At 55.3% G+C, this 23,513-nt stretch overlaps 1 protein-coding gene across 6 annotated transcripts in view; it reads left to right on the plus strand.

Moving 5' to 3' along the window:
* Window positions 1-23,513, plus strand: part of PPFIA1 (PTPRF interacting protein alpha 1) — a 91,273-nt gene that overhangs the window by 34,482 nt on the left and 33,278 nt on the right. For 5 of the 6 annotated variants that reach the window (XM_045039678.1, XM_045039679.1, XM_045039681.1 and 2 more), the window contains exons 3-14: window positions 7,293-7,394; window positions 7,712-7,876; window positions 8,265-8,339; window positions 8,691-8,792; window positions 9,000-9,221; window positions 10,744-10,890; window positions 12,470-12,604; window positions 14,208-14,291; window positions 16,238-16,369; window positions 17,622-17,684; window positions 18,978-19,057; window positions 22,076-22,205. In XM_045039678.1, coding sequence (XP_044895613.1) covers window positions 7,293-7,394; window positions 7,712-7,876; window positions 8,265-8,339; window positions 8,691-8,792; window positions 9,000-9,221; window positions 10,744-10,890; window positions 12,470-12,604; window positions 14,208-14,291; window positions 16,238-16,369; window positions 17,622-17,684; window positions 18,978-19,057; window positions 22,076-22,205 — 1,437 coding nt within the window. Of the gene's footprint in view, window positions 1-7,292; window positions 7,395-7,711; window positions 7,877-8,264; window positions 8,340-8,690; window positions 8,793-8,999; window positions 9,222-10,743; window positions 10,891-12,469; window positions 12,605-13,842; window positions 13,918-14,207; window positions 14,292-16,237; window positions 16,370-17,621; window positions 17,685-18,977; window positions 19,058-22,075; window positions 22,206-23,513 lie in introns of all 6 variants that reach the window. The other variant, XM_045039683.1, reaches the window with a different exon arrangement.

The raw sequence follows: 23,513 nt of genomic DNA on the forward strand, positions 1-23,513 counted from the left end.
GCAGGCCTGCAGCCAGCTGCCCCTTGCGCTTGCCTGCCGCGTGAGTGACCACGCATCTCGCTGACGCCGCGTTGAGCCTGGTTCTCCTTCACCTACAACAGGAACGGTATTTTCTGATACGAGGTCTTGAAGATTAGATGCAAATCTCTCAGCATTAGGCATCGGATGACCTGGCGGTCAGCTAAAGTTATTTACCAGAGCAGATGGAAAGCGAGGGGTTTGGTCTGATTCCCTCGGGTTCCCGTGGACGGAATCTCTGCGAGACCTCGCTGGGAGATCCTGGCTTCCTGACCGCGGGGCCCGTCTCTCAGTGCTGCCTTCTGGGCCTCTGAAGACAGCTCAGCACCCAACAGACTTTGTCAGGTTTGAAGACACGTTTGGATTGTTCTCATTTCGTTTCACTGTAATTTTTTTGTGTTTGCAGGTATGCCTTGAAATAGTGAAGTAAAGTACAGGGTTGTCTGTATTCTTTAGCAGGAGCAGCCTTGTGTCCAAAGAGCACTGTGTGTGTGTGTGTGTGTGTGTGTGTGTCTGTGTGTGTGTGCGCGTGTGTGGGGTGAATTGCCCTGAAGTATCTAGGAAATGAATTGAACGTCGTAAGCAGTTTGTTGAAGAGCCAGACGATTGCAGTGAGGTGGGTGCCTGTGGCACCTGTCGGGTGCTCTCCCGCTGGTTCCCTGACCACCCTCAGCTGTGAGTTGCGCTCACCGCCAGCCATCTGCTCTGTTGTTGTCAATAATGCGCTGGGCTAGAAATGCCTCCGCAAACTAAACCAGGCCGATTCTGCTTCCTTCCCGGGAATCGTACCTGAGTCAGTGTTCGAGACTGTCCTGGCCCTCGAGGACAGGGTTCCTCCTGGGAACAGGAGAGGGTTCCTCTGGTTGCCTTAATCGCCTCTCTCCTGCACAAGGGCCACCCTGCAGTCTGGGCTGAGTCTCTGCCCACTTGCCTTTCAGTACGGCCTCCTCTGGCTTTAAACTTTGCCCGTGACGTCCCTTCCTTTGGAAGGAGGTTAGGAGTCCTCTCTTTTCCTGCCCTTCCTCTCCCTCGGCAACACCTCTGAACCAGGGCTGGGGACGGTGGCAAGCTTGTCCAGGGACACCCCTGCTCTAGGGGCTGAGCACTTACTTGGTGGAGGGTGGGCAGCAGCCTGGGGTCCATCACCGTCTCGGCAGAGAGCGAGGGCAAAGATGGCCACGGCCCGGCCGCCTCAGCATGCCCCTTCCAGCCAGGGTTCCGGCCTCCTTTACCTGAGCGGGGTTGGGCAGAACCAGGGCGCCCCGGCCTTCCCGCCACTCGTGCCCAGGATGTGGCCTCTGTAGCAGACGGGTAGCTGGGGGGCACGGGATTCCCATGCTCTTGGCTGTAGCCTCTGCAGTGGAATGTCCACCTCCCTGAGCTGGGAGGAAGTGGGAGGTTGGGGGGGGGGTCAGTTTGGGCTCAGATATTACAGACTCCCCTTCCTTAGTGAATCATGATAGACTTAAAAAAAAAAATTGGTGTTTCTTCATTTGTTGTGTGCTTTGGATGGCTTTGGAGGCTGAATCGTTGTTGTTAGGCATAATTCTCCCCAGGTTTCCTGGGGGAGCGGGTCTGTAGGGCCTTCTCGTGCTGGGAAGGTGAAAGCTGATCACCCATAGCTGTGGACTCTAGAAGACGACACTCTGGTTTACAAGGTAAATTAGGTGAAATGACCATTAGCTTATTATACACCCATGAAAACACTCACAGTTTTCTGTAAATTACCTGCCTCCCCATCCCCTTCGGTGTGCTCCCCCTGAAATAACCACAGTCAAGAAAAAATATTTCTGGGGCGCCTGGGTGACTGAGTCAGTTAGGCATCTGACTTTGGCTCAGGTCATGATCTCACGCTTCGTGGGTTCGAGCCCCGCGTCGGGCTCTGTGCTGACGGCTCGGAGCCTGGAGCCGGCTTCGGATTCTGTGTCTTCCCCCCTCTCTGCCCCTCCCCCACTCGCACTCTGTCTCTCAAAAATAAATAAAAAGATTAAAGAATTAAAAAAGAAAAACTTTTTCTATTTTACTCTTTTCTGTTGTTGATTACAACAGTACTGCTTGCTTTGTTATTCCTCATGGATGAGTACAGCTGTTCCTTGAACAACTTGGGGTTCGGGGTGCCGTCCTGCCCACAGTCGAAAATCCATGTATGACTTTTGATTCCCCCCAAAACTTAACTACTAATACCCTCCTGTTGACCAGAAACCTTACTAGCAACACAAACAGTCCATCGCTACTCATATTGTATGTTGTATGTATTGTATACTGTATTCTTATTATTTTTTTATTTTTTATTTTTTGAAGTTTATATCCAAATGAGTTAGCATATAGTGAAAATTTCAGGAGTAGATTCCTTAATGCCCCTCCCCCATTTAGCCCATCTCCCCTCCCACAACCCCTCCAGTAACTGTTTGTTCTCCGTATTTAAGAGTCTCTTTTGTTTTGTCCCCTCCCTGTTTTTTTTATGATTTTTGCTTTCCTTCCCTTATGTTCATCTGTTTTTTCTCTTAAATTCCTCATATGAGTGAAGTCATATGATATTTATCTTTCTCTGACTGACTAATTTCACTTATCATAATACCCTCCGGTTCTGTCCACGTAGTTGCAAATGGCAAGATTTCATTCTCTTTGATTGCCGAGTAATACTCCACTGTATGTATGTCCCACATCTTCTTTATCCATTCATCCGTCGATGGACATTTGGGCTCTTTCCATACTTAGGCTATTGTTGGTAGTGCTGCTATACTATAAACATTGGGGTGCCTGTGCCCCTTCGAAACAGCCCACCTGTATCCCGTGGATAAACACCTAGTAGTGCAACTGCTGGGTCGTAGGGTAGTTCTATTTCCAATTTTTTGAGGACCCTCCACACTGTTTTCCAGCGTGGCTGCACCAGCTTGCATTCCCACCAGCAGTGCAAAAGAGACCCTCTCTCTCTCCGCATCCTCGCCAACATCTGTCGTTGCCTGAGTTGCTCATGGGAGCCATTCTGACCGGTGTCAGGTGGTGTCTCGCTGTGGTTTTGATTTGTATTTTCCTGATGGTGAGTGATGTGGAGCATTTTTTCATGTGTCGGTCGGCCATCTGGATGTCTTCTTTGGAGAAGTGTCTATTCATGTCTTTTGCCCCTTTCTTCTCTGGATTATTTTTTGGGTGTTGAGTTTGCGAAGTTCTTTATAGATTTTGGATACTAACCCTTTATCTGGTCTGTCGTTTGCAAATATCTTCTTCCATTCTGTCGGTTGCCTTTTAGTGTTGCCGATTGTTTCCTTCGCTGTGCAGAAGCTTTTTACTTTGATGTGGTCCCAGTAGTTCATTATACTGTGTTCTTAAAGGAAGCTAGAAAAAAAATTTTAAGCGACAGGGAAAGCAGATTCACAGCGCCGTGCTGTCTTGAGACCTAAGCTTATTATCGGATTACAGGGTGAATCGTCTGTCAGAACCCGCGTCGGTGCTGTGTCTTCCGCGACAGAAAGAGCTGTGGTCACGTGTGTTGCTAGCACATGTCAGAAATGAGAAGAATGCGAAAGGTTCACGTTTATTTGCGGGCGTAACAATTCACGCACTCACAACCAGACGTGTCAGGGTGAATGCTTCATGACGGCCTGGGCCTGGTGTAATCAGTAGGTTGGTTGCTCCGTTGCTTCGTCTCGGCCCAGCCGATGCTTTTACGGCCGGATTCACAGTACAGCGCTGGACACGTTGTTACCTTAACAAAACCGCCCGAGGTAGTAGGCCGGGAGGCATCTTCTGCAGGGACCGAGAGAGGCGCGCCGCAAGGTAATGTCGTTCTTTGAAAGCCAAGCTATGAGACAACACGTTACTCATTTTAGGTCAGATCTCACTCCCCTTATGCCCGTGCGTGCGAGGACGGGCTGTCCGACCGCACACAAGTCTCACGCGCGACGTTCTTCCCGACGGACGCCTCGGTGGTGGCGACGCGCACGCGTCTCGCGTGGCCTCGCCGTGCGCTCACTCGATTCTCACACACAGACGCGCGCCTGGCAGGCGGGGTGATTTCGCTGGGCGCCGTGGCGAGGATTTGCTGTCCGGGAAGCGGGGGCGGGTCGTCCCGGAGGTCCTCGCGTGCGGGCCGGCTTGGGGTGGGGGGGACCCTCTGGGTGGGGCCGTCTTGGGTCTCGGGGCCCGGGGGGGCGGGAGCGGGGGGAGGCGGGCACCCTCGATGCGGCTTTCCGGAAGTGCGTTTCTGTCTCCCTCCGTGCCTTCCCGTTTCCCTGTCAACGTCTCGCACCCGGGCCTCGGCAGGGTCCGCGTGGTGAAAGGAGCCGGGCCTCTGCCGGGGCGCTCCTCGCGGCGGCGTGCTTCCCGGCGCTGCCGCCTTCCTCGCCCTCCGGCCGCTGCACCAGCTCTCCTCTCCCGCCGCCGTCTTCCGCGACCTGCCCTGGGCTTTTCCCTGAGCTCTTGAGCCTCTTCGGGATCCGCATCTTGAACCCCTTCGTCCTCCAGCCCTTTCTGCCGTCTCCACAGTCCCACTCACGATTTCCCCGACTGGCTGTGTTGCACGTCCCGTGAAATCACGCGCGTCATTTGGACGGTCCTCTCCGGCAGGGATTTCTTCGTTGTGTTGGGCTTGACGGCTTCACGGCGTCGTTTGTAACGTCCCGTGGCATCCTCCCGGCTCTCAAAATGTTCCCCCCGTGGCGGTTGTCTTCGGTAGCATTGACCGTCCTTCTTGTAAAGTGCCTGTGTCATGAGCCTCACAGGTCCTCGTGGCCCCTGGTCCGCAGGCGGACTTGGACCCGCTGCGCTCCGGAGCGAGTGAGCCGCCGAGACACGTTTGGTGGTGACCCGTGGGGTTCTGGGTGGCCAGGACATTGTCCGGTGTCAGAAGAACTTTGGAGGACAGTCCCTTGCTTTCAGCGTACTTCCTGAGTTGAGGGACAGAGCCGGGACGGAACTGGTCCAGGGCAAGGGCTCTGGTTGTGCGGCCAGACCGCTGGCCACTGCCACTTGTTGCCTTCAGGGCCCCGGGGTGAGCTGCCTACACAGGGCCAGCCGCCCTGATCACACCCCCGCCTGTGTCCGCTCAGACGGTAGCTGCTTCACCCCTTCCTACCCAGCATCTTGGTGCTCACTTGCTTTCTCGTGAATAAATGTCCTTTGTGGCATTTGCCCCCCCGACAGGCACCTCCTTCTGCATGAGAAAGCTGTGCAGGCAGCCATGGTCTCCTCAAGCGATTTTCGTGTGTTTTTCACGTTTTGTGCTGGAGGGGTTGACACGCGGAGGACTGTAGTTCCTGCTTCTCCGCAGTCTTCTCGGGGCGTCTGGGAGACGTGTGCTTCCTCTTCGTGGTGGAAGCTGCTTCCCCTATCGTCTCGACCATTTTCAAAGCCAAACCCCTTTCTCAAACCGCCAAGCTGTCCTGTGCCTGCGTGGAAACGTGCCGGTTTTCGATCCTTCCCTTCCTTCTGCCGTACGTCGTGATGTCAGGACTTCACTTGTCTTGCAGTTTGAGTCGAGTCCGCAGGTGTGCCCGTCTCACAGCAGTCCTACGTCCACAGAGATGCCACATCTTCCACACGAGACGAAAAGATGTCTCACAAAACGCACCAGGGTTTTGCATGTGCTGGGGTGGCTGCGGCGGGAGCTTCGAGAATCTCCTTTTGTCTGTGTCCCCGTGGTCCTCACGCTGGCCGGCTGGCCGCTGCCGCTGTGGGCCTCAGTACAGGTCAGGCCATTCAGCCTTTTCTTGTCATGCCATGCCTCTTCTCTGCATCGCGGCAGCACGTCCAGCATCCCTGGGGACACTTCAGACGGGTCCCAGGGTGTAATTCAGGGTTCATGGTATTGCCCTTAACACGGTGAAAATTACGAGGAACCCTGAGAAATCGCTTTTCCTGTGGTGCGTGATTTACCGGAGAAGGGAGCTGATCATCAGGTTCGTGCAACCCTTGAGGGGACCTCAGTGGCGACAGGAGGTGGTGCACACTTCCCCCCGAGGACAGCGTCTGCTACAGCTCGTGTTAGGCGGTTGGGACTTAATCCTGCGTCTCCGCGTTTGTTTGCCTTTCTCTTGACTGCAAATGGCACCACGTAGGTACGGTCTGTGTACGTGCGCAAATTTTGATAAGCTTTGCCTTGTTAGAGTAGGTTTGTGTATGTTTTCCGGTAGTAAACAGTACAATAGCCAAGCATCTGCCTAGATTTCATGCATTCGTGGCCTGCCTTTTGCTTAATATTTTTGATATCTCTCGGCTGCTCAGCTCATCTGCCAGTCTTTCCAAACGTCACACATCTCCAGAAAAGCTTCCAATGTATTTATTGGGAAAGAAATCCCCACATGGAAATGGGCCTGCACAGCGCTACGTCAAGGATCAGATAGGCTTCTGGGGGTTCACCTTGTCGAGTCAGATTGCAAGGAACGTGGTCAGTTCTGTGGTCAAGTTCCCGTGGATTCGGAAAGGGTTAATTTATGAAGGAACTTGAAGTGTGTCACCTGTTTGTACGTTGATTTTTCTAGAATTGCCGAAATCAACCACTTTCTGAATTTGCATGTCAGGCTGTTAAGTGAATCTTTATCTCCTCGTTTGTCCTTCGGAGACAAAACCTCTGGGGCACCTGGGTGGCTCAGGGGGTTAAGCGTCCGACTCTTGGTTTGGGCTCAGGTCACGATGTCATGGTTCACAGACTGAGACCCGCACCGGGCTCTGCGCTCGACCGACCGGAGAGTGTGCGTCCACCTCCTTGGAGCCCACCTCTACGTCGTGTCCCGGGTGGGCGCTCGGTATTGCTGGGAGAGAAACCCCACGCGGGGTGGCGGGCCCTGGCGTCACTCTCCTCAGCGACGCTTCATCCAGAAAGTTTCCTGCTTGTCTAAGGAAATCAGTCTTAAACTCTCCCTTTCGTCAAGAGGCCTACCAGCGTTTTTGAAAAGTCCATTTCGTATGGTCGACTTCGACTGAGCCAGTTGTCAGGCTACGACAGCAGCTTTTGGGGACCGTCAGCCTTTCCCCGCTGCCGCTCCACAAGCCTGCTTCCCAGACGAGGCCAGAGGCTGGGGACGGGCAGCAGCCCTCTCGGCCTGTTGTTCCCGGGTCAGCAGAGTTCCCGAGTCATAGACCGGCCAGGCACCTGAAAATGTCTCTGTCCCCTGGAGTGTCGGTCCCTCCGAAAATCCCCGGGACCCCTGTGGGTGGTGAGGAGGGGACTGGTGTGTGTGATGCTACTCGAGGGTGGTGGGTGAGTGGGCCAGGGTGGGCCGCGGAGGCCTGGTGCGCTCTGGCTGAAGACCCCCCGTCTCCCTCCCTGCCCCCAGGAGTTTGCGGCGCTTACTAAGGAGCTCAACGTCTGCAGGGAGCAGCTCCTGGAGAGAGAGGAGGAGATCGCGGAACTGAAGGCAGAGAGGAACAACACCAGGGTCAGTAGGCGCACCGCCAGTGCCTTTCCACACAGGGCCCCATCCACTCCCCTTGTCCACGTGTCCCCATGTCCCCATGTCCCCGTGGAGCTGGCCGGGAGCCATGAGTTCAGCGTTCTCACACCCTGTTTGATCCAGGAGGAGAATTAAGGCTATTTTAACACGTGCGGGGGTGGGGGCGGGGGCGGGGGCGGGGGCGGCTCCCCAACCGGGGACCGAATTGAAGGGATTCAGACTCGGTTTCGCATTTGGTTTCATTGGGGCCCCAAACTGAAAGTGCTGTTTAAACACGGTTTTCCCTTGGCCTCTCCCACCAGCTGCTGCTGGAGCACTTGGAGTGTCTCGTGTCCAGGCACGAGAGGTCTCTCCGGATGACGGTGGTGAAGCGGCAGGCGCAGTCCCCGGCCGGCGTGTCCAGCGAGGTGGAGGTGCTCAAGGCCCTGAAGTCCTTGTTCGAGCACCACAAAGCTCTGGATGAAAAGGTGCCTCCGGCCACGGCGGCTCTCGATTCGCGCACCTGCTGTGTGCCGTGAGGCACACGTCGCGTGTTTGTGGGACAGGAGTTTCCTTTTAAGCTTCTCGAATTCTTGTAAGAAGACAGGTCTGTGTGGTTAAAAAGTAGCGGTTGGCGGAAATGTTGTGCGTCTCGATTTGCTGTTACGAATCGCGTAATGTAATTTATTTCGGGGAAGATTTCGCTCCAATGTGAACTTGAAAGCTGTTAACGAGCAAGTGTGTGAACGTTGGCATCCGCGAAAGACCTTACCAGCACTCTGTCATGTGATTTGAGGTTAAGGGGACCTTCGGGTAACTGTACAGTAAGGAGAAATGAAACACCTACACGTACAAACTCAGTCCCTTTGTTTCCAGGTGAGAGAGCGGTTACGAGTAGCACTTGAAAGGTGTAGTTTGTTAGAAGAAGAATTAGGGGCCACACACAAAGAGGTAAGCTCCAGACGTCATCACGGGAGTTGATCTGAGGGGGTCTCCTTTTTATCCCTGGTCTTTAAAAAAACGTGTAAGACTCGCGGTGGGGACCGTCACCTGTCGCTTACTTTCTGACTGGCGAGCGAGGGCCGGCACACCTCACTCTCTGCGCCCAGCTGCGCGGTCTCTTACCTGCCATCGCGCAGCCGAGAATACGTTCCGATTTAGTCACTTGTTTTATTCTGGCTGCAGGACATCACCGCCCGTTTCCCCCGAACTGTGCTCACAATTTACAGTTGTGTCTTTCCGAGAGGAGATTCTCTATCTTTACTTACTTCCTCACCCTCGTATTCAATTCTTTGGTTTTAGCTAATGATTCTTAAAGAACAGAATAATCAGAAAAAAACCCTAACAGATGGAGTGCATGACATAAACCACGAACAAGAAAATATGCCGAGCACGAATGGAAAGGCAAGTCCTCAGGCTTTCTCTCTGTCTCTTCCCCGGTTCCTCTGCCCGCAGACGTGGGGGCGCGTGCAGGACTGTCTGGAGAGCTGCTGCTAAGGCGCGTGGCGCCCGCGACAGCCGGCACAGATCGTGGGACTTGACCCATTTCCCGGAAGTGCCCTGTTTCTTAGCTCGCCAGACAAGGCTATTTAAGGATTTTTCCCCCACCAGAGAGCTTCTGACGGTTCTTTAAGCCACGAGGAAGACCTCGCCAAGGTAATCGAGCTCCAGGAAGTCATAGATAAGCAGTCAAAGGAGCAGAGCCAGATGAAGGAGCGCCTGGCCGCCCTCTCCGCTCACGTGGCCGAGCTGGAGGAGGACCTGGACACGGCACGCAAGGACCTCATCAAGTCCGAAGAAGTGAACACAAAGCTGCAGCGAGATGTCCGTGAAGTGAGTGGCGGTAGAGATGGCCACGCCGTCGTCGAGCCGAACGTGGGGTGTTCCGTTCGGTCGTTGCCCGGTGTGTCCTTCCTCTCCCACGGGTTTTGAACTTCGGGAGTTTTGTGGCAGCAGCAGCAGAAGGGAACGGTGCTCCGGGCCTGGGGCGGGCTGCCTCCCCGTCTGCGTGGCGGACTCTCCCCTCCCCGGGAGAGGCCGGCGGGCGGGCGGCGAAGCGCCCTCGGGTGCGGAGTGCGGGCCGTGCCCGCGGTCCGTTCCAGTAACACCCTCGGCACGTCCACACCGCCACGGTGCTGCCGGGTCGCTTACGGGGCCGCGAGCGTACGCGGGCGGCTCTGCCGGGGGGCCGTCCCTGGCCGCCTCCGCTGCTCTGACCTGCTCGCGGGGGTTACGTGCCGCTGGTCGTGGCGGTCGGAGCGAGCGAGGGTGCGGCCCGCCGGCCGTGGGGCAAGATCGTGGGGGAGTGCAGCCGCTTCTGCACGTGTGGTCATTTATGGGAACCTGATCGTTGTCACAGAAACTAGTAAGGGCAGGATGGTCTCTCTGCCCCTCCTCCTGTCCCTGTGAGCTGCCCTTTGTGGACAGTCCCCCGCCCCCCCGCCCCCAGCCCAGCACGGCCACCTCAGGAAGACCCTCTCAGACCCTCGAGCCTGGATGTACAGGTGCACTCTGTCTAGTAGCTTAGTGTGGGTGAGGTCGTGTAAGAATTTAAAGCAAAAATATTTGCAGAAATTACGTAACCTGTTCAGTGAAATTATTCTTTGGCAAGGGGTGGGGGGAGGAGGCTCTTCAGCAGAGTTTAAGATGCAGACAATTTAGAAATTCATTTCTTAAGACTCATCACTTTTCATGTTAAGACTGCTGACATAAATTCCTTAGTAAACAAAGAGGGCTGAAAGAGGAATCTTCAGGGTAGGGGACAGGAAAGGCAGGGCTGAAAGTTCTGGTTCCATTTTCAGTGTTAGATACCGTGTGATACAATATTGTTGCAGGATTAGGCTTCAGAAGGTTACTTGCAATTATATAAAAGTTTGCATTTTGTTTCAGTTTGTTAACACTTCTGCTTTAACTTTGGTAACTGGATGAGATTTCATCCATCTTTTCCCCGGGAAAATGATGGTTGTATCTCCCAGCGTGTGTTTCCAGACGCCAGTCCCTGTTCTGTGGAAAGCTCACTTGTGTCAGGAGGCAACAGACGTTGTGACTTCCGGGAGGTTTTATTACACGTTTCCCTTGAAACACATCGGAAAAAATAAGCCCCGGGGACTGAGCGGCCAGAATCCCAAGCAGGCTCCGCCCTGTGGGCGCAGAGCCTGACACGCGGCTCAACCTCACAAACCGCGAGATCGTGACCTGAGCCGAAATCACCGGCTGAGCCTTCCCGGTGCCCCGAGGGTGCTGGTTTTCTGTTTGATTGGAAGATCAGGATTTAGCCCAGTTTTTGTGTCTGGAGTGTGTTAACGTGTCCTGCACTAGTCAGTTCCCTGTTTTCCCTCTGAAATACCTGCTGTAGGCCGTGGCCCAGAAGGAGGACATGGAGGAGAGGATCACCACCCTTGAGAAGCGCTACCTCGCGGCACAGCGTGAAGCCACCTCTGTGCACGACCTCAACGATAAACTTGAAAATGAGATTGCCAATAAAGACTCTATGCATCGACAGGTAGCTAATTTTGCTGAAATTCATCCAACTTTTATTAATCACAGGTGAAGTTAAATACCTTTCTCCTGTGACATTCATGTTGGAGATCAAGTCTCAATGCAAAGTTTTTGGGATCTTGGAACATTGTGTTCAAAAGCGTGGGTTACTTCACCCTACAGGTTTTAATTATTCGGGATTTTATGTAACCGTGTTATGGAGCTACACTGCGTGATTCTTCCTTCTGTCTTGTTTTAACTGCATGTTAATCTGTTGCCTGTTAGCGCTGTTTCCAAAGGAGCAGGGAGTGGCCAGGAACATGCAGGCAGCTGACCACTTTTGTTAGTACCTGGGATCAGGGGGAAGGGCAGGTGCAGAAACATAGTCTGGAGTGAGGACGTGAGTCTCCTGTATTTTGAGAGGCCACACGTCTCTTTCTTGGTCGTCACGGATCATCCGGCGTTAAACAGGAGACCCAAACCCAGCTTCTTGGAAACATAGCGAGTTTGGTGTGTTTAGAAGTGTGTCATTAGACAGAAGATAATAATAAGAGTCAGGTACTAGGAAGCAACTAAAAATCGTATTGAGGAGCACGGTTTAAGAGCACGTAAGATGTTCCAGCGGCACCGGCTGGCTCTGTCGGTTGAGCATCTGACTTCGGCTCAGGTCATGATCTCGCGGTTCGTGAGTTCGAGCCCCACGTCAGATTCTGTGCTGACAGCTCGGAGCCTGGAGCCTGCTTCACATTCTGTGTCTTCCTCTCTCTGCCCCACCCCTGCTCATGCTCGGTCTGTCTCTCAGTAAATAAACATTAAAAAAAAAAAAAAAAAAGCACGTAAGGTGTTCCAAATAATGACTGTAAAAGGCAGATCACGAAATACTACGTACTGCGTGTGATTTATTTTCTCAGGGTTTTAAAGCGGGATATGTGGTCTTTCCGCACACACAGAACTATATGCACACAGACAAAGGAAGGAGGCTGTGTATAAACAAGTGTTAACCTCACAGGAACCTCGACTTCTACATGATTTTTAAAATTACTTAAAAAAAAATCCCTTGTCTAAATTTTCCCCATTGGTTTTTTTTCAAGAGTGAAAGGGTTTTTCTAGAATAATCACACACTTGCAAAAATAACTCGACTGGCATGAGACATATTCTCAGAGGCTCTGGGCTGGCCAACGTGCCCACGGCAGTCTGCCGTAAGGAGCGAGCCCTCAGACGACGAGTCTGGTAATTTTTAAGAAGGCTTAGGACTGAACCCTTCTTTCCTTAACTTGGGAAGAACGAGCAAGCTTCTACAGAAGATGGGTTTTCTTTAACGTGTGGGAACTTTGTCTTTTGAAAGATTTCTTTGAAGAAAGACACTGAAGAAAAGCAAATACTTTGGCGAGAGGTGTTTTGCGCAGTGAAATCAGGCCCCAGGGAGTGGGAGCCTCCTTGCAGAAAGGAAAGGTTTACTCTGAAGCGGCTCCCGAAACAGTTGGCTTCCGTGAGAACTGATTTAGTAGATCTCTGCGTTTAGATTTTGTGTCACTTTGTTACAAGTAGAAACGGATGGAAGACTTGCTACATTTTGATGCTTTGCTTTCGTTTCGTTTCCTAGACGGAGGATAAAAACCGCCAGTTGCAGGAGCGCCTGGAGTTGGCGGAGCAGAAGCTGCAGCAGACCCTGAGGAAGGCCGAGACGCTGCCCGAGGTGGAAGCCGAGCTGGCCCAGAGGGTGGCCGCCCTCTCCAAGGTGGGGCCCGCCCTTCCTGCTGGGTCTGATGGCGGGATGGCGCTGTTCACGGTGGCCTGTTCGTGTGCCTTACCTGTCACTGTTCACGTCGGCGCGCCCGAGTCCACGAAACAGCTCAGACCTGTTTTCCGTGCTACTTTGAGATCAGAACGCTTTTCAGATGCCAGGCAGCTTCCCCATTTCTGTTGCCTCCGGTTTTGTCAGCTGTGTGCTGTTTCCGGTTGGCTCGATCTAAGACTCGCTGCTTCTCAGAGTTAAGGCAGCGACTCAAAGCTCAAGATGGCAGCCTTGGATAAGAGAAGGACAGGGGTGCCCGGCTGGCTCAGTCCGTGGAGCGTGGGACTCTTGACCTCAGGGTTGTGAGTTTGAGCCTCCTGTTGGGTGTGGAGCTTACTGAAAAAAATAAATAAATGATTTTTAAAAAGGATACAATCTTTCTCAGAAATAGGAACATCCTCTTCTGTTTTAAAAATAGTCAAAATAAATTTGTAAGTTTTTTTTATTAAAAAATTCTTTTGACGTCCATTTATTTTGAGAAAGAGAGGGAATGTGTGCACATGCTCGAGCAGGGGACGGGCAGAGAGAGAGAGAGAGAGAGAGAGAGAGAGAGCCAGAGGGAGAGAAAATCCCAAGCAGGGTCCATGCTGTCGGCACAAAGCCCGACACGGGGCTCGAACTCACAAACCGTGAGATCACGACCTGAGCCGAAACCAAAGGTCAGACGCCCAACTGACTGAGCCACCCAGGCATCCCTGTAATAAGTAAATTTTGAAGTAATTCATTCGCTGGTTCAACAAATACAGACGAGGCCTGTGCCAGACACAGCCCCTGCCCTCCCAGCTCTCACAGCCCTCACCACCCACGGGGGGAGCCAGCGGTTGAAGAGGTAGTTTCCAGACGTGACGTGGTCGGTGCTGGGATCGAGTGATCCACACGGGCCGAGAGAGCACATGACCCGGCAGACGGTCCAGCCTTCCGGGGCCTCGACTGAGGGAGCCTAACGCAGGGAACCTGTCCATGCTTCTTGTCTCACCGGCTCCCGTGCAGTCAGGCCCCCACTGGGAAGGCGTAGGCACGGGATGCTGACCCTCATGGCTGACGTCGGGTCGGGCAGGTGGTACCGGGCGCCCACAGACCGACAGCTCCAACAGAGCCTCTCCTCTCCTTTGTGATCTGCGTGTAAAATCTCCGTTTCTTTTCTCCCCTGTCCTCTCTCCTGTCCCCGGTCGGCCTTGTAGTCCGACCCTTTATCTTCTGGACACTCTGCTGCTGAGGAAGCTAAACTGTCGGAACTCGCTTCCCAGCTTAGGAAGGTAGCACGTGTGCGTTGCTCTGTCCCGCTTGCTGCTTCCTGCTGTCCGTGCTCAGGGACCACGGGCGTCTGCCGGGGGAGGAGGCACCGTCCACGGATCCGGGGCCCGGGGTGGGGACGAGCACGTGGCCGAGCCCCGGTCACCAGCTTGGAGGCCCACCGCTTCCCACTGGCCACGCGTGAGGCCGGTAGGGCGTGTGAGCAGGCGGAAGGCCGCTCGCGGCGTGTCGTGCGTCGGCACAGCGTGTGGTGCGGGGCGGCCGGCTCTTCTGACCCCGATGTCGCCCACAGGCCGAGGAGAGGCACGGCAACATCGAGGAGAGGCTGCGGCAGATGGAGGCCCAGCTGGAGGAAAAGAACCAAGAACTGCAGCGGGTACGTGTCCGGGCGGAGCGGCCGCGCACCTGGCGGTGGCCGAGGAGGAGGCGCAGGCCGGGGGGGTGGGGGTGGGGAGCGGTGCCTTGTTTCCCACTTCTCCGCACGTGGACGCCAGGCCCCCCCTCGCTCCCGTCAGGGGTACAGTGGCCTCTGGCGCGAGTCGGACGCTGGTGAGCGCTCCTAGCACGTGGGCGATGTTCTCTGGACGCGGGGGCCCCGTAGGCAGTGCCGCCCGGGGTGGAGGCACCCGCACAGCCCACGGTGCCCACCAGCTCGTCGGCGGCTACTCGCGGTGCACGCGGGACCTTGCAGGTGCCCCTCGGCCAAACCAGAGGTGCTGGCCTGGGGTGAGGCCCGTCCTAGAGGAGTAGTCCGCTTGCTTAGGACGTGACATTGAGGTCCTGAAATCAGGTCACGGGCCTGACCTTGGTCCCCACATCCTGAAATGACTACTCGAGACGGAAAGGCGTAGGTCGGGGTGGATGTTCCTAAGAAGAGGAATAGCGTAATCGAGCCTTGACGAAAGGGAGGCCCGTGTCCCTTGAATCCCCTGAGACTTTTCCCTGGAGGAGCTGGTCGAAGGGCCACATGAAACACCCAGGAGACAGACCAGGCAGCGGCCACCCCGCCTTGGCACATCCATCCAAGGCCGTCAGGTTTTGTTTTCACCAGAAACTCAGGTGCTTGGCCCTAGGTCACAGAGCATCACACATGAGTTTCCGGGCAGTGAAGGTCCTGACGCTAGCACGAGATCGCGTGTCGGCCGACCCCGGCCTCCCATCACACGCGCGCGCACAGGCAGACGCGAGCCTCTTGGGCCAAGAGTTCGACGTTACTTACTTAGAGATGCACTTCGTTACTTTCAGGACTGGCTTGTAGTTTGAAAGGACGGGCGTTGAGATAAGGATTCTTCTATAACCGAGGCAATTCCAAGGAAACTTCTAAGCTGTTTTGCTTGAAAAACACGTGGGTGCTGATCCCTTCTTGGGTGGCCAGGGTCTCTTCCAAGTGATGGCCATTGCCGTGGGTTAGGTGTGACGGTCGTGCTTTCTGTTCACTGCTCCCAAGGGAAGAGGTGTCAGCACGTGTGTCTTACAGATGAGGAAACGCAAGCAGGGGCCGGGGGGGGGGGTGGGGGGCGGCTGACCGTTGCCCAGCCTGTGGCGTGTCCTGTGGGCTCCTCCTCCTACCTGGGCCCCCTGGCTGCAGGGCACACGTCCGCCCCGCGCCCTATGGCCCTCCACCCAGGAGGAGCCCCCGAGTGCCGCCGGCCTGTTCCCGCCGCTTCTCTTGTGTCCGTCAGGATGTGGGGCAGAAACGAGCTTTTCAAACCTTGCAGTTGATGACAGTCAAACACAGACCCGTGGGCTTTGCTGTCACACTCGAAAGTTACCGGAGGTAATTAGTTCCGATGTTTTTAATGCAAGTGTCCGTTACAAAACATTCAGGTGACGTGTGAATATAAAGGAAAACAGATGAAAGTCTCTCTCGCCACCGAATTGTTTCCAGAGTGGATTTTTTTTTACCTTTCGCTTTTGTCTGTGGATTCATTTCTTTCTCCCTGAAGCCGGATCCGAGCTTCTGTTTATGCACCGGCAGATTCCTCCTCCCGTGTGTGGATAAGCGGATGCCCTTAAAAGCTTGCTCGTTCCTGCGTGTACATCTGCCTCCTGAGCCCGTCTGAGAGCTCATAATCAGGACATTCCTGAGGCCCCCTGCGTATTTCGTTTCCCAGAAACAACGGGACCTTCCAATGGACGATCCCTCGGAGGCACGTTCCTGCGGTTCTGTGCCCCGCTAGGTCGGTTCCGGCCGTGACGCACAGGCGCGCCCAAGAAGGCTGTGGGAAGGGGCAGCCGAGGACGAGGACGTCCTTGGCACGCCCTCGGCGCGTCTGCGCTGGTGATCGCACTTTGGCTTGAAGCTGGTGTCTCCTGTTCCAGGCAAGGCAGAGGGAGAAGATGAACGAGGAGCATAACAAACGTCTGTCGGACACTGTCGACAAGCTCCTTTCCGAGTCTAACGAGCGGTTGCAGCTTCATCTGAAGGAGAGAATGGCCGCTCTGGAAGACAAGGTAGGACGGGACAGGCGGCGGCTGAGGGCTCCCGGCCTCACTCAGGAGCCCCCTCGCGTTGTTCTTTAACGCGGAAAGACCACAGACCGTTTCCCACTCCCCGCTGAGTTCCCAGTGTCCCGTCCCTGCCCGACGTACGTGTGTGGGCAGGTGTGTGTTACTGTCTAGAAGAGAAGTCTGGTCTGGGAAGGGCCCCCGAGAGGGAGCACTTTAGGCTTTTGCTAATTGAGACTTAAGGAGTAAGGTAGCTTCGTGCTAATCAATAAAGGCACAGAGGTAGCCACAGACAGTACATAACTAAGTGGAGTGGCCGTGGGCCTATAACCCTTTATTTACAGCACCTGGCGGTGGCTGGATGTGGTCGGCAGGCCCTCTTTGGCCAGCCCCACGCTGGGACCTGTGTTAGGTCCAGCCGTCCCCTGGTCCTTGCGTGGGGAGCTGATTTCTAACCTCGTGTATGGAGATGACGCTGTAGGAGTGCGCTGTTATGTAAGGCATTTAATCAGCTGGAAACAGGTTCTCCCGTTCCATTTCCTGCCTTCTCTCTTTTCATCTGGTTTGGAAAAAGTCTAAGCCTGGACTCTTACACAGTCATCATGGAAAACACTTTAGCTGTAACAGGAGGGAAGGAGTGTCATAGGATCTATGCCAGAGAAGCTCTGGTGGAAACAGTTGGATTCGGACCTGATAAAACCGTTCTGGCTACACCCGTGTCCCTGAAGATGAGCCCAGAATTTTCCCTGTGATTGGCACTCGGAGACACCAGTGAGCACTGCTAATTACATGACATGCTTATTTTGCATAAAAACCATTAGGAAGTGCATTATTACACCCACGTAGGGTTCTTACCCCGCTGCCTCCTTGATCTCTGGGCCCAGCCTTAAGGTAGAGTAGTTTTGTCTTAGATTTGAATTACACGTACGAAACTTAGGTCATGTTCCCCAAGTGACCGGTGAATTACCCTAAAAGCTAGTACGGACCAGTTTAACTAATTAAAATAAACTTACGAACTTGTCGTACTTACATTCAGAAACTGATCTGTGAAGAAATTGTACACGGACAAAGTATTACCAAGGCTGTTCCTGTGGTTTCAAAGACAGCATTTCGCTCTGTGGGCATGTGACCCTGTTCGCTGGTGTAGCCACACGGTCCGTTCCTTTTCCGTGCTGCATTATTGTAAAGAGAAACATAGCTATGCTCTGTGCACTGTTTTCGAGAATCAACAGTAAAGGACTGTCTGTGTCTTTCTCAGAACTCTCTATTACGAGAAGTTGAAAATGTGAAAAAGCAGTTAGAAGAAACGCAACGTGAGAAGGTACTTCCATCTCTCAATCCTTCAGAGATCCGTCGAGACCGGAAAGGAGCAGGTGTCCGCTGGGGCTCCCACTTCCTCCACGGCGGGCCACCGCTGTGCTTTCGAGCGGCCCCACGCTCGCAAGTCTGAACGGCACGCGTGTGGCGGAGCTGGAGCCGAGCAGCCTCTGGGGTTCGGATTTCTGAGTCCCTTTGGGGGTTCGCTCGAAAGCTAAAATGTTCACGTAAACCTTCCGTTGAGTGCAGCGTTGCCCAGCAGGAAGGTAACAGGTGACACGGGTGTCATCCCAAGGATTCTCGCGGCTGCATTTGAAATGGTCAAACAGACGGGTGATGTTAGTTTCCATGCACCCCGACGCAGGCAACATGTTACTGTATCATGTAAATAGTGTAGAAATGAAGGAGCTACTCTACAATGTTTTTCCACATTCAGTCCTTGCAACCCACGGGGCGTCTCACAGTTCCATCCCCTGTGGTCGGGACCAGCCCCATTTTGGGCGCTCAGTTAGCCGCGTGCGGCGGTGTCTGCTGCCTGGGACGGCACTGCCTAGGGGGTTATTGTGTGACCGAAGCTCCTCGTCGGTTTTGCTCCCTGGCGCTGCATGTGCAGACGTGAGGCTGGGCTGCAGAGGGTCCACGAAGGAGCATGCGCCTATTGCACAGAAGGGCTATTCCCCCACCGCCCAGAAAGTCCTGCTCCTCTCTACATAATTAGGAAGAAGTGTCAGTGGCTCGGTGTTTATCCTCTGTAACCTTGCTGTGCCTGAGACCTAAGTGTTCAGTAGGGTTTAGGACGTTCACTTGGTGATCCGGGTGTTTACTGTAGGACTCTTGGAGAGAATGGCCTTGGGGTTCGTAACTGCTGAATTTACCCATTGCGGTTATGATGGTTGACATTTGAGCACACTGGATGCAGATAGCTTTTTCATTTTTTTAAATTGAATTCTAATGAATCTACAGTGTTGTATCAGTTTCAAGTAGACAGCATAGGGTTTCAATGATTGCGCACCTTACTCTGTGCTCGTCATCATCACTGTGGTCACCGTGTGTCACCATACAGTCCTTAGGGTGTCACGGACTGTGTTCCCTGTGCTGTGCTTTTCATCCCCGTGACTGCCTGATTTTATATCTGGAAGCCTATGCCTCCTAATCCCTGTTGTCTCTTTCGCCCACCGCCCCCACTCTCCTCCCCTCTGGCAACCCCCAGTTTGTGCTCTGTGTTTAAGGGTATATTGACGCAAGTGATCGTAAACCTTGCCTGCAGCGGGTGTCACTGTCATTTGCTGCTTTGCAGGATCGGCTCCTACTGAACGTGGAAGCACTGAGGGCTGAATTAGAGCAGGCGAGACTGAGAGGCTCTTCCCTTCACCACGGGTATGACATTTCCCGGTTCACAGATCTGTTCCAGATGCTTCCCTTTGCCACGAATATGACCTGAACCAGCCCACAGTTACACACCAGAACCGTGGGTGTGCTGTGGTCTGATGCGAACCAGCTCCCAGGTACTGATAGCTGATGGTGGGGGGCACTGCCTTCGCCATGGCTCTGACACGAACCAGCTCACAGACACGTGTGTTAACACCTGCTGTGTATCTTCGAGAACGAGCCCTTGGCCATATGGGCAGAGTGACCTGATGTGGCTCAGGGAGCCGGTAGCTTAATAGCTGGTGAGAGGGAGAAGTAGAACATCATTCCAGAGGATAGGCTTGGACACCCAGGAGACCGGGAGGCATGACAGAGCTCGCAGCCGCAGGAGGAGGTGTGGAAGGTAGGGAATGATCAGTTTCTGTTGTGGGTGGGTTAATTTGAACCCCCTCCCCACTCCGCCGCGCAGTGTGGCACTGATGGTTGGGGATAGGAGGGGTCCGGCATGCCAGGTGAGGGCCCGCGTGCCTGGGAGCCGTGGTCCCTTCCACAAGGCCAGTGGGGTCGCCATGGGAGTGGCCGCACAGCCATGATTGTGAGGGTCAATTTGACATTCATGGCGTTAGCACAGTGCTTGTAGTTTCTTACGTGTTTGAAAAGACTCAGGAGAATGACGTGTAGTCACTTTAAGTCTGTCGGGACAACTGTGAGTCGCCTGTGAAGGAGTGAGTCAGCCGGCTCGTGAGCTGCGTCCCGCAGACAGTAATTGTCAGCAAGGTAGTAAAAGGTTTCTTCGCCTCTTTGTAGGAAATAGTCACCGTGTGAGTGTCCCGCTGGAGCGAGAGTCGCTCGAGTAGCTGACTGGGCCCCCTCAGGTGCAGGGAGCAGGCTCCTGCTCCGAAGGCAGGCCCGCTCGGGCCGCACAGGGGTTTGGGTGGCTGCAGACGGGGGCTCTCGGGAAGGCCGAGGGTGTGCTGTGGCTGTCCCTGTTGAGCCTGCTCGTAGGAAAGAGGAGAGGTCAGCGAGGGTCGGGTCGCGAGAGGCTCTCCCCGTCTGTGGAGCCGCTGGTGGCACAGCGAGTGTGTGCCCAGAGAGGGAAGGGCACGGGAAGATGAGGGCCCAGGGCAGCCTCTCGGTTGGCTGATGGAGCTCCTCGCCGGCCGGAGGCCAAGCGAGCAAACGGGAGCAAAGCAGACGCAGCCCGGGCCACCGGCGTGCACGTTGGAGTTCTCCAGGGAAGGGGCCGTGCGGGCACCTGGAGGAGGCTGGCGCCGTGGGGCAGTTGCGGTAACAGGGAAGTCCGCGCCCGTCGCCCGCCTGAGGCGTGCTGGCCAGCGAGAGGGATAGAGAGGGGCCGTGCGCTCCCGTGGTGCGGAGGGAGCGGCCGCGGTCACGGGTGGCCCTGCGGTCTGCAGACGGTAGACGGTCTGGAGGCCGGTCGGGAACGGGGTCTGTTTGAAGCCGTCTCACGTAGCGCTCTCCCGTGTGGTGGCAGAAGACACGCTGGTGGGAGCTGTGTCGCCGTGAGCGCGGGCGGGCCGCGGGGACGGGACCGAGGAGGTGGCAGGCAGCCCGGCCAGCCGAGCCCTCCTGGCACGACCTCGCAACCAAGTCTTGTGTCGTGTCCTCCTCTAGCAGGACGAGATGGCCTGGGTTGCGGAGGAAAAGAAAGGTGACGGACCGACTTCCACACGCAGGCGGGGCAGATGGGACAGAGCTCTGGGATAGGACTGGATGCAGGGTGGCCGGGTCGGGGGCCCGGGAGCCCGAGACAGGGTGTCAGAGTCAGGGGACACTCGTGGGCCTCGGAGGAGCCACGAACCATCCCAGACCACACGCGGGGTGTCACGTGTAGCTCTCACCGGTTGGCGACGTGCCGTGGCCCCGCAGCGGTGACGCTGGGCCACCTGAGCGCAGGTGAGCAGTTCCGCCGGGAATAGGGGGACAGGAGGAGGGAAGGGTGGCTGCGGCCAGCGGGCGGTTCGGACTTGGCTGTCTTACAAACAAGCAGTACCCCGAGGCACCATTTCTCGAGGAAGTTTCTTTAAAGGCCGCAGAGAGGAGCGCGAAACACGCAGAGGAGACGTCCTGTCACGCGGGCTCTGTCTGCAGGCCTCGCGGGGCGGCGCCCGGGGCCCCCTCTTTAGTTGATGTGAATCAGATGGGCGTGTTCTGTCTCCCGAGACCATAAGGATTTCTGAAACGGAAGGCAGCCTCTCTTCTTTTCCAGAGAGCAAGGAGCCACTGGACTCCCGTGCAGGGTTCAGGTGTAGAGGGTGAGCCCGTGGCTGAGGCCGGGCACGTGGGCTGGCGGGTGCTCCTTCACCTCTGCTGACCGCTTCCTGCCCGGAGCCTTTGCTGGGGAGGGCAGGTGACAGCCCATGTCAGTGACCCCATCCTAGGGGCTCAGGGCTCCGTCGAACTTTTCTGGAGACTTTTGTGGCCAAGGGGGACGGTTGTCTGTCAGTCTAAGTGGACACAGGCCAGAGACGCTTTTGCCTTGGAAACACCGGGCGCGTCGCCACCTCCTGTCCACGGGAGCCGCGAGCTGCGGTTCCCGAGGATCCTGCCATGGGTGCCCCTGAGGTGCCGGTTAGTGGCAGGAGGAGGGATGCCTGGGGTCACCTGGCCTCACAGCGAGGGCCTTGGCACGCGCGGGAGATGGCACTTGAAGGCCAGAGGGACGCACAGGAGCGCTTCCCGGTCAGTCGGGCAGCAGGTGGCACAGACACGCAGGGCGACAGGTTGACTGGGGGCGGGTGCCGAGGCCGAGCACAGGCCCTGCTCCACGTGGGGGACGGCTGGGCCGCGGTGGGGCGTTGCCCCTGCCGGGCCCGGGAGACCCTGTCTCCACAGGGCCTGGCTGGCGGGCTGGGACGGGAGCCAGGAGAAAAGATGGTGTCCTTGGAGACCTTCTTCTGCGACCTCAGTTTCCAAATTGGCGGGTTCTGGCCTGGCTGACAAAGTTCACTTCTTGTTGATAATGACCTTTTTCTCCCCCCCCCCCCCCCCCCCCCCATATTTCAGGCGACCGCACTTGGGCAGCGTCCCAGATTTCAGGTTCCCTCTGGCGGACGGCCCCACGGATGCCTACAGCAGCGCGGTGTTGCGCCCCCGGAAAGGCCGTGTGGCCGCTCTGCGAGATGAGCCTTCCAAGGCAAGGACCTCCGGCCTCCGGGGGCTCTCGCGGGACCCGCCCGCCTGCTCCAGTGTCACCTGCCTTATCCTCTGGCTGTGAGGCTCTTCTGGAACTAAACTGCTGATAGGCCGCTGTCTCTTGTCCCCTTCCCCCATTCTTCTTTTGCTGGCTCACAGTTTACTTTGTAGAGCTTTTTTCCTTTCTTTCCGAAGAGTAGAAATGTGGGTTAAGATGGGACCTACTGTTAAGCGCAGCACAATGCTAATTAGCGGTTTTGAAACGCTAATGAAGATTCAGTGAATAGGTGTATTCGTCTTTAAGCAAAAAGAATTCACATTCGGAGTTTAGATACTTTTGTACTTTTGTCTCTTCAGCAGCGTATATTTTTATATACTTGTGTATGTTTTCAGCACCAATAGTCATTGAACGAGTTTGGGCCAGACATCATCCCAGACCTAGGGCTGCAGCATGACCGAAAAAAACCAGATGAGGGGCACCCGGTGGCTCAGTCGGTCAAGCGTTCCACTCCTGATTTCCGCTCAGGTCACGATCTCTCTGTTTGTGAGATCGAGCCCCGAGGCCCTGCATGGGACTCTGCGCTGACCGCGCCTGGAGCCTGCTTGGGATTCATTCTCTCTCTCTCTCTCTCTCTCTCTCTCTCTCCCTCTCTCCCTCTCCCTCTCTCCCTCTCTCCCTCTCTCCCTCTCTCTCTCTCTCTCTCTCTCCCTCTCTCTGCCCCTCCCCCACTTAAAATAAAACAAAGAAAACAATAAATAGATAAGTCAGAGGAGAGGCCTGCACCCCTGTCTGTGCGCAGTGTAGTGAGGAGAGACCAGCAGCGAATGGGAAGTAAAAGGTGATATGTGTATTAGTTATCTGTTTCTGTCTGACAGATGATTGACAAATCCCTGCAAAGGGGAGCGGCTTAGGAGGAACACTTCGTAGTTGCTGGTTTCTGTGAACTTAGGAGAGTCTTAGCTGGGTGATTGTGGCTCAGGGGCTCGTGAGGTTGCACCACGAGGAGGCTCGGCTGGGGCTGGCGGGTGCACTGTGCGCTCCCTTGCCTGGGTGTTGGAGGCAGGCCTCAGGTCGTCACCACACGACCTGCCCACAGGCTGCTTGGCTGTCCTCCCGGCACAGCAGCGGCTTCCCCAGAACTCACGCGGAGAGAGGGCAGGCAGAAGGTCCCAGAGCTTGTGCCGTACTAGTCTTGGGAGCTGCCCGCCTTCGCTTGCACCACGTTCTGTTCGTTAGAGCTGCAGGGCCAGCCCACACTTGGGGTCCACCCCTCGACGGGGGTAGTGAAGAACTCGTAGACGTAGTTTG

Source organism: Felis catus, chromosome D1, assembly GCF_018350175.1.
Source record: "Felis catus isolate Fca126 chromosome D1, F.catus_Fca126_mat1.0, whole genome shotgun sequence".
Classification (NCBI taxonomy): domain Eukaryota; kingdom Metazoa; phylum Chordata; class Mammalia; order Carnivora; family Felidae; genus Felis; species Felis catus.